The 10,255-nt window shown below is 43.9% G+C and overlaps 1 protein-coding gene across 1 annotated transcript; it reads right to left on the reverse strand.

The window, feature by feature from the left end:
- Positions 1-1,125: 1,125 nt before the first annotated feature.
- LOC124019193 (uromodulin-like) lies at positions 1,126-4,722 on the reverse strand. The gene is made up of 4 exons (XM_046334580.1): positions 4,626-4,722; positions 3,993-4,102; positions 1,566-2,225; positions 1,126-1,277 (listed from the first exon to the last, which is right to left on the reverse strand). The coding sequence occupies exons 2-4, from the start codon at positions 4,057-4,059 to the stop codon at positions 1,126-1,128; spliced, it is 879 nt and encodes a 292-aa protein (XP_046190536.1). The 5' UTR covers positions 4,060-4,102; positions 4,626-4,722.
- Between the last annotated feature and the right edge of the window lie 5,533 nt (positions 4,723-10,255).

The raw sequence follows: 10,255 nt of genomic DNA on the forward strand, positions 1-10,255 counted from the left end.
GCTGATCTGTAAGAGAGGAAGAGAGAGACAGAGGGATGAGAAACAGGCTGATCTGTAAGAGAGGAGAGATCTGAGACAGAGGGATGAGAAACAGGCTGATCTGTAAGAGAGGAAGAGAGAGACAGAGGGATGAGAAACAGGCTGATCTGTAAGAGAGGAAGAGAGAGACAGAGGGATGAGAAACAGGCTGATCTGTAAGAGAGGAAGAGAGAGACAGAGGGATGAGAAACAGGCTGATCTGTAACAGAGGAAGAGAGAGACAGAGGGATGAGAAACAGGCTGATCTGTAAGAGAGGAAGACAGAGGGATGAGAAACAGAGGGATGAGAAACAGGCTGATCTGTAAGAGAGGAAGAGAGAGACAGAGGGATGAGAAACAGGCTGATCTGTAAGAGAGGAAGAGAGAGACAGAGGGATGAGAAACAGGCTGATCTGTAAGAGAGGAAGAAGAGAGACAGAGGGATGAGAAACAGGCTGATCTGTAAGAGAGGAAGAGAGAGACAGAGGGATGAGAAACAGGCTGATCTGTAAGAGAGGAAGAGAGAGACAGAGGGATGAGAAACAGGCTGATCTGTAAGAGAGGAAGAGAGAGACAGAGGGATGAGAAACAGGCTGATCTGTAAGAGAGGAAGAGAGAGACAAAGGGATGAGAAAATAAAGACAACAGAAAATAAGTTATTCAAGAACCCAAAATGAAAAGAAGGAATTACAAATGATCATATAAACTCTTTGAAAAAAGGGTTCCAAAAGGGTTCTTTGAATGTCCCCATAGGATAACCCTTTTTGGTTCCAGGTAGAACCCTTTTTGGTTCCAGGTAGAACCCTTTTTGGTTCCAGGTAGAACCCTTTTTGGTTCCAACCCTTTTTGGTTCCAGGTAGAACTCTTTTTGGTTCCAGGCAGGGGTTCTACTTGGAACCCAATAGGGTTCTAACTGGAACCAAAATGGTTATAGCTGGCACCAAAAAAGGGTTCTTCACAGGGTTCTCTTATGGGGACAGCCGAAGAACCCTTTTAGGTTCTAATTAGCACCTGTTTTTCTAAGAGAGTACAGTACATAGGTCCTCAAGCAGGTGTTTTCTGAGAACTCACCTGGCCTCTCACACCGCCAAGTGACCCCATCGGTGCTCACGCAGGTCTCCCCGCTCTGCAGGTACTACACATTGCTTTTGGCGTAGTCGTGGAAACCTGTGACTGTGTTGTTGTTGTGGTGCGATTGTTCTCTACTGGCATTTCTGTAGATGTGACTGGTTTTGGTGTTGTGGTGGGAGCTGACACATCTGGAACAAGGAGTTAAACAGGAGACACAGTTATGAGGGAACATTCATCGCTCATGTTTTGAAAGAACTAGTATGCTGGTATTACCAGAATCAATATGAATGAATGGATGAATATGCTGAGTACTGTTGATATCTAGGGCCATAAGAAGAACATCAAGGTGCATATAACCAGCTGGTGAATGACTAAGCAGTAAACAGTTTAAAAATAAATACAACTTCAATTCAAAAGGCAGAACAACATCAACAAGCCCCACTCAGAACTTGGCAAAGCAGCAGGCGAAACCTTACATGCACAATAGGCGAAGTAGCACCCGGGAGGCATGACGAACTTGTACACAAAGTAGTTCCCAGGGCATGCCTTGACGTGGATGGGCTGAGACTGCACCCAGCAGCAGTCCCCATTGAAGCTGGCGCAGACTGCACTCTGGACAATTTCATCCACCTGCTGGGGGGGAGGAAACGCCAGCCACAAGGGAGCCTGGGTGCCGCACTGGAAGGAATCCACGCACCTGTCCGGCATGGACACGCTCTGGTTGCCGATGAACATGCGGTAATAGCCGTCCCAGCGGACGTTGCGGTCGCAGTGCTTGTTGCCCACGTGGTTGTTGGTGGAACGCCAGGCGTCGTTCAGGACCGTGTAGATCTTACAGGGGTTGGAGCACTGCTGGATGCCGGCGACCGTGATGCAGTCCTCCCCGTCGGCGCACTCGTTGAAGCCGCAGCTGAACCGGACATGGGCAAGGTTGGTGTTGGAGGTGGAGGTGGGGTAGGAGCGGCGGACACGGCGAGGGGCGTGGTGGTGGTCGGCGGTGGAGGTGTGGCCAGGTAAACAGATGAGGCCGTCTCCGGAGAAGCCCTTCTTACAGGTGCATGTGATGTCACCTGTCATGGGGGAGGTGTGGCAGACGGCTTGTTCGTGACATGCCTCGCAGCTGGTGACAATCGTACCTGTGGGAATTTGGGAATATATGGGTTCATCATCTTTTTAGGTTGAGGTATCATGATACAACTGAATTGTTTTGATGCTTCCATTTTTAGGTTCTGCCACTAAAAGAGCAGAGAAAGTCTGTTGTGTGGTGGGTTATATAATATTATACTGTATAAAAACACTTCACACATAATACATGTATCCCTGCACTGTCAACTCTAAACAAAAATATGTTGTTCAGAGTTAGATATGGCAGAACTAAAATAAGACAATGCAAAAATCAAATGAACAAATGCTATACAGTATGGTTTATATCATATATAGTATTCATTATGAATAAACATAAATCATTTAATGTTTTAAATATACAGTGCATTTGGAAAGTATTCAGACCCCTTGACCTTTTCCACATGTTGTTACTTTACAGCCTATTTGTAAAATGGATTAAATCGTTTTTTACCCTCAAGGACATTCTGAGACCTGTCCCGAAGCCTCCTGCGTTGTCTTGGCTGTGTGCTTAGGGTCGTTGTCCTGTTGGAAGGTGAACCTTTGCCCCAGTCTGAGGTCCTGAGCACTCTGGAGCAGGTTTTCATCAAGGATCTCTCTGTACATTGCTATGTTCATCTTGCCCTCGATCCTGACTAGTCTCTCAGTCCCTGCCACTGAAAATCTCCCCACAGCATGATGCTGCAACCACCATGCTTCACCGTAGGGTTTGGTGCCCGGTTTTCCCAAGACGTGATGCTTGGTATTCAGGCCAAAGAGTTCAATCTTGGTTTCATCAGACCAGAGAGTATTGTTTCTCATGGTCTGAGAGTCCTTTAGGTGCCTTTTGGCCAAGTGGGCTGTCATGTACATTTTACTGAGGAGTGGCTTCTGTCTGGCCACTCTACCATAATGGCCTGATTGGTGGAGTGGTACAGAGATGGTTGTCCTTCTGGAGCTATGTCAGAGTCACCTCCCTGACCAAGGCCCTTCTCCTCCGATTACTCAGCTTGGCCAGGCGGCCAGCTCTAGGAAGAGTCTTGGTGGTTCCAAACTTCTTCCATATATGAATGGAAATCATGTCCAATTTCCAAATCATGTCCAATCAATTGAATAACCTACAGGTGGACTCCAATCAAGTTGTAAAGTTGTAAAAATATCTCAAGGATGATCAACGGAAACAGGTTGCACATGAGCTCAATTTCGAGTCTCATAGCAAAGGGTCTGAATACTTATGTAAATACATCATTTATGTTTTATTCAAATTCTAAAAACCTGTTTTCTCTTTGTCATTATGGGGTATTGTGTGTAGATGGATGAGGAGAAAATTAATTTAATCCATTTTAGAATGAGGCTGTAACGTAACAAAACGTGGTAAAAGTCCAGGGGTCTGAATACTTTCCCAATGTAAAGTATAGGATATATGTGTGTACCTGAGGTGTCCAGCTGTTGATTTATTAAATATATAGTATATTTGTGTGTACCTGAGGTATGTCCAGCTGTTGATGTATTAAATATATAGTATATTTGTGTGTACCTGAGGTATGTCCAGCTGTTGATGTATTAAATATATAGTATATTTGTGTGTACCTGAGGTATGTCCAGCTGTTGATGTATTAAATATATAGTATATTTGTGTGTACCTGAGGTATGTCCAGCTGTTGATGTATTAAATATATAGTATATTTGTGTGTACCTGAGGTATGTCCAGCTGTTGATGTATTAAATATATAGTATATTTGTGTGTACCTGAGGTACGTCTAGCTGTTGATGTATTAAATATATAGTATATTTGTGTGTACCTGATGTATGTCCAGCGCTGGACAGAACCAGTAGAGGCACCAGCAGAGCCACCAGGATCATCCTCATCAACACTAGTTACTTCTACAGGGGCAGAAACGGGGAACACAACCTGAAGGAAAATACACTTATTATATTAATCCACACTTTATCCACAATTTACATCCACTGGAACGTCAGTCACGTTTAAATGCACGTTTGACCTGATTTAATTTGACTGTATCTATACAGGTCATCCTATGGTGATAAGAAACATTTTATTTTCTGTCACAAGACTGCAATTAACCCCGTTACAAAACATCTAATACAATAATAGATATTAAGCATGGACACACATCCTCTGGAGGATATTATAACATCTAATACAATAATAGATATTAAGCATGGACACACATCCTCTGGAGGATATTATAACATCTAATACAATAATAGATATTAAGCATGGACACACATTCTCTGGAGGATATTATAACAACACATCTAATACAATAATAGATATTAAGCATGGACACACATTCTCTAGAGGATATTATAACATTTCAAACTCAGTGCAGGTATATTAATTTCACCAAACCAAAAAGAACTTTGTTTAACCATACAGTATGAATAGTGATCTGAGAGGAGTACTGACTTACCAAATGTTGATGCTGACTGCTGGAACCACCTGTAAACGAGGCATTTATACACTGGTTATCGGGGAGGGGGGGAAGCGGGTCACATTGTGCAATATTCCCAGGGACAAGACCTTAGCCTGGGTCCCAGTCTGTTCAGCTCTCATTCCACTCCCTGCCACTCCTTGTCCTGATAAACTGTTTGACAATGACCCTGAGTAAAGGAGTGAAATGTCAGACAAAACTGACTGGATTTCAGGCAAACAATAGGTGTGGAAGAGGTTGAATCACAACTATAGATCCCAACTACAGTATAATCTTAATTTGATCACTCTGTTGTTGCTGAACATTTCCCAGTGTATTAAGAAGGCTTCTAAAGTTTGTCATTTCCACTCAGAAATATCAGACTTGATTTTATTTTACAAAAAATGTATCAACCCCCAATTATAATCTAGGTAGTAATTCACATTTTCTGTTGCTGCAGGATTATTTTCCTTCTGAGGCAAATTGGCTCAAATTACGATCCTACATCTGTATCATCGGTGAAATGTAAGGAATGCATAAGCATAAAACCCTGGGGTGTGGTTAAGGTAAAGTCTATATGCTCTGTTGGGTGGCGGCAGATACAATGGACGTTTTCAAACTAATTAAGCGACAGGGCAAGTGGCTGGTGGCTGGTGGCTGGTGGCTGGTGGCTGGTGGCTGGTGGCTGGTGGTTGGTGGTTGGTGGCTGGTGGCTGGTGGGTGGTGGCTGGTGGCTGGTGGATGGTGGCTGGTGGCTGGTGGCTGGTGGGTGGTGGGTGGTGGCTGGTGGCTGGTGGCTGGTGGCTGGTGGCTGGTGGCTGGTGGCTGGTGGCTGGTGGGTGGTGGCTGGTGGCTGGTGGCTGGTGGTTGGGTGGCATGGGCCAACACCGTGGTGGCTGGGGCTGGAGAACCACTGGCTGGTGTTATAAAGACTGGTGGGTTGCTGGTGGCTGGTGGATAGGCCAACACCCTTGTTTTAATGTCATTTCCACCCTTCTTCCATCAGTTTTTCAATCAGTTTATTTGTCTTATGTTTGCACTGTAGATGTCTGTTTCAAAAAGTGTTTAAAGTTTTCTGTTGTTTGTATGTACTACACTGCTCAAAAAATAAAGGGAACACTAAAATAACATATCCTAGATCTGAATGAATGAAATATTCTTATTAAATACTTTTTTCTTTACATAGTTGAATGTGCTGACAACAAAATCAAACAAAAATTATCAATGGAGTGGGTTCTGTAGCTCAGTTGGTAGAGCATGGCGCTTGTAACGCCAGGGTAGTGGGTTCGATCCCCAGGACCACACATGACTGTAAGTCGCTTTGGATAAAAGCGTCTGCTAAATGGCATATAATAATATATAATAATATATAATAATATAATATATCAATGGAAATCAAATTTATCAACCCATGGAGGTCTGGATTTGGAGTCACACTCAAAATTAAAGTGGAAAAACACACTACAGGCTGATCCAACTTTGATGTAATGTCCTTAAAACAAGTAAAAATGAGGCTCAGTAGTGTGTGTGGCCTCCACGTGCCTGTATGACCTCCCTAAAACGCCTGGGCATGCTCCTAATGAGGTGGTGGATGGTTTCCGGAGGGATCTCCTCCCAGACCTGGACTAAAGCTTCCACCAACTCCTGGACAGTCTGTGGTGCAACGTGGCGTTGGTGGATGGAGCGAGACATGATGTCCCAGATGTGCTTTGGATAAAAGCAAATTGGTGCTCATTCAGGTCTGGGGGGAACGGGCGGGCCAGTCCATAGCATCAATGCCTTCCTCTTGCAGGAACTGCTGACACACTCCAGCCACATGAGGTCTAGCATTGTCTTGCATTAGGAGAAACCCAGGGACAACCGGCATATGGTCTCACAAGGTGTCTGAAGATCTCATCTCGGTACCTAATGGCAGTCAGGCTACCTCTGGCGAGCACATGGAAGGCTGTGCGGCCCCCCAACAAAATGCCACCCCACACCATGACTGACCCACCGCCAAACCGGTCATGCTGGAGGATGTTGCAGGCAGCAGAGCGTTCTCCACGGCGTCTCCAGACTGTCACGTCTGTCACATGTGGTCAGTGTGAACCTGCTTTCATCTGTGAAGAGCACAGGGCGCCAGTGGCAAATTTGCCAATCTTGGTGTTCTCTGGCAAATGAAAAACGTCCTGCACGGTGTTGGGCTGTAAGCACAACCCCCAACTGTGGACGTCGGGCCCTCATTCCACCCTCATGGAGTCTGTTTTTGACCGTTTGAGCAGACACATGCACATTTGTGGCCTGCTGGAGGTCATTTTGCAGGGCTCTGGCAGTGCTCCTCCTTGCACAAAGGCGGAGATAGCGGTCCTGCTGCTGGGTTGTTGCCCTCCTACGGCCTCCTCCACATCTCCTGATGTACTGGCCTGTCTCCTGGTAGCGCCTCCATGCTCTGGACACTACGCTGACAGACACAGCAAACCTTCTTGCCACAGCTCGCATTGATGTGCCATCCTGGATGAGCTGCACTACCTGAACCACTTGTGTGGGTTGTAGACTCCGTCTCATGCTAAGTCACTAAAGTGATAAGAGCGCCAGCATTCAAATGACTTAAATGTCATCCAGGAAATGTGTGGAAGGACCACTAGAGGGCAGGCTGGGCTCATGGATTCAAAAAGCATGGGAGACAAAACATCATCAATTAAGCACAGCTGAACGGTACTAATGAGATACTGTCCTTCCCTATAAAAGGGAGAATGGAACCAGCAGAGAAGGGGGTATGTCTTGCTATCTTTGGAAGATGGCCACCTGAGAGAGAAGCTGTGCTGAAAGAACCACAAGATGGTGACAAACCCGTGATTTAATATTTGTTGTAGTTTAAAGATTATCCTATTGTGACTTGTTTGATCTGGAGAAGAAGATGTGATTTTTTTCTTGGAAGATTTTTCATTGATTATGTTAATGTTTTTTTTTTAGAGAAGTGTTCAATCAGAAAAACCTATCCTGACTTTTATTCCACCTTCCCGCCAGAGTGACTTTACTTGGATACACCACAATAGGAACTGAGAAGTGGTCTTGTCCCATTTTTATCAATATTTTTTTTGGGTATGTCTTCTGTTGCCTATAATTTCCACCTGTTGTCTATTCCATTTGCACAACAGCATGTGAAGTCAATCAGTGTTGCTTTCTTAAGTGGACAGTTTGATTTCACAGAAGTTGTGATTGACTTGGAGTTACATTGTGTTTTTAAGTGTTCTTTTTGTTTTGAGCAGTGTATATATGCTTGTTTCAACTGGCCATGCTTTAGGATACACCCTAGCTGGATAACCATTGTCCCATTTTTATCAATCTGTTTTTTTTTGTCTTCTGTTTGTGATATAGATATGCCTGTTTCAACTGTGCCGTGCTGACAGATAGGCTACCATTTAGTGTTCTTGACATTGTTCCCTTTATCTTTAAGTTTTTTAGTCTTTTGTTTGTACTATAGATATGCCTGTTTCAACTCTCACGTAATAGATCTCCATTTAGTCTTCTGTTTGTAATATAGATATGCCTGTTTCAACTCTCACGTAATACATCTCCATTTAGTCTTCTGTTTGTACTATAGATATGCCTGTTTCAACTCTCACGTAATACATCTCCATTTAGTCTTCTGTTTGTACTATAGATATGCCTGTTTCAACTCTCACGTAATAGATCTCCATTTAGTCTTCTGTTTGTACTATAGATATGCCTGTTTCAACTCTCACGTAATACATCTCCATTTAGTCTTCTGTTTGTACTATAGATATGCCTGTTTCAACTCTCACGTAATACATCTCCATTTAGTCTTCTGTTTGTACTATAGATATGCCTGTTTCAACTCTCACGTAATACATCTCCATTTAGTCACGCTGAATCAGCGGATTAATAACAAGAAAAGATCTGACCTGATCCCTTTGTCTTATTCCAAACCCTTTTCTCTTTGCTCTAGATGACCAACAATAGCCAGTTGTCACCATGATGACATCATATCAACTATTCACGCTGAGGGAAAGGTGAACTGTTCCCACTCATCTAAACACAGACTCAAATGGCACCCTATTCCTATATAGTGCATAACTTTTGTTTACTAAGATGGTCAAAAGTAGTGCACTAAATAGGGAATAGGGTGCCATAAGTAGGGAATAGGGTGCCATAAGTAGGGAATAGGGTGCCATTTGAAACGGAGCCATAGTGTTCCACAGGCATTATCCCTCTCTCTATGGCTTATAGACGAGGCCCTGATATATATATAGGTCCTGATATAATGCTGTGTTCTCTCCAGGTGTCTATAGGTCCTGATATAATGCTGTGTTCTCTCCAGGTGTCTATAGGTCCTGATATAATGCTGTGTTCTCTCCAGGTGTCTATAGGTCCTGATATAATGTTGTGTTCTCTCCAGGTTGGTCCAGGTGTCTATAGGTCCTGATATAATGTTGTGTTCTCTCCAGGTGTCTATAGGTCCTGATATAATGTTGTGTTCTCTCCAGGTGTCTATAGGTCCTGATATAATGTTGTGTTCTCTCCAGGTGTCTATAGGTCCTGATATAATGTTGTGTTCTCTCCAGGTGTCTATAGGTCCTGATATAATGCTGTGTTCTCTCCAGGTGTCTATAGGTCCTGATATAATGTTGTGTTCTCTCCAGGTGTCTATAGGTCCTGATATAATGTTGTGTTCTCTCCAGGTTGGTCCAGGTGTCTATAGGTCCTGATATAATGCTGTGTTCTCTCCAGGTGTCTATAGGTCCTGATATAATGCTGTGTTCTCTCCAGGTGTCTATAGGTCCTGATATAATGCTGTGTCTAGGTGTCTAGGTCCTGATATAATGCTGTGTTCTCTCCAGGTGTCTATAGGTCCTGATATAATGCTGTGTTCTCTCCAGGTGTCTATAGGTCCTGATATAATGCTGTGTCTCTCCAGGTGGTCTGGGTGTCTATAGGTCCTGATATAATGCTGTGTTCTCTCCAGGTGTCTGTCTATAGGTCCTGATATAATGCTGTGCTCTCTCCAGGTTGTCCGGGTGTCTATAGGTCCTGATATAATGCTGTGCTCTCTCCAGGTTGGTCCATCTATAGGTCCTGATATAATGCTGTGCTCTCTGCAGACTGGTCCGGGTGTCTATAGGTCCTGATATAATGCTGTGCTCTCTCCAGGTTGGTCCGGGTGTCTATAGGTCCTGATATAATGCTGTGTTCTCTCCAGGTGTCTATAGGTCCTGATATAATGTTGTGTTCTCTCCAGGTTGGTCCAGGTGTCTATAGGTCCTGATATAATGTTGTGTTCTCTCCAGGTGTCTATAGGTCCTGATAGAATGCTGTGTTCTCTCCAGGTGTCTACCTGATATAATGCTGTGTTCTCTCCAGGTGTCTATAGGTCCTGATATAATGCTGTGTTCTCTCCAGGTGTCTATAATCCTGATATAATGCTGTGTTCTCTCCAGGTTGTTCCAGGTGTCTCTCATAACACAGAAATACATTCATTACTCTCATGCATGGAGAATGTCTAGAAAGAAACAGAGTTATTCTGCCACTGGATGGCGCTCTCCCTCTATCTCTCTCTGTCTACCTCCATCTAAACTCTGTGTGTTTCATCACAGCGGTACATGCTGATGATACAGGTACTGAGTTTACTG

This window comes from Oncorhynchus gorbuscha, unplaced genomic scaffold, assembly GCF_021184085.1.
Source record: "Oncorhynchus gorbuscha isolate QuinsamMale2020 ecotype Even-year unplaced genomic scaffold, OgorEven_v1.0 Un_scaffold_763, whole genome shotgun sequence".
Lineage (NCBI taxonomy): Eukaryota > Metazoa > Chordata > Actinopteri > Salmoniformes > Salmonidae > Oncorhynchus > Oncorhynchus gorbuscha.

Excerpts from the sequence above, each read along its gene's own strand:
- LOC124019193 (XM_046334580.1), bottom strand. The coding sequence starts at position 4,059 with ATGAGGATGATCCTGGTGGCTCTGCTGGTGCCTCTACTGGTTCTGTCC. Across the intron at positions 2,226-3,992 it reads CAGCGCTGGACATACATCAG|GTACGATTGTCACCAGCTGC; the intron begins GTACACACAAAT and ends AAATTCCCACAG. Across the intron at positions 1,278-1,565 it reads CTACTTCGCCTATTGTGCAT|ATGTGTCAGCTCCCACCACA; the intron begins GTAAGGTTTCGC and ends TCCTTGTTCCAG.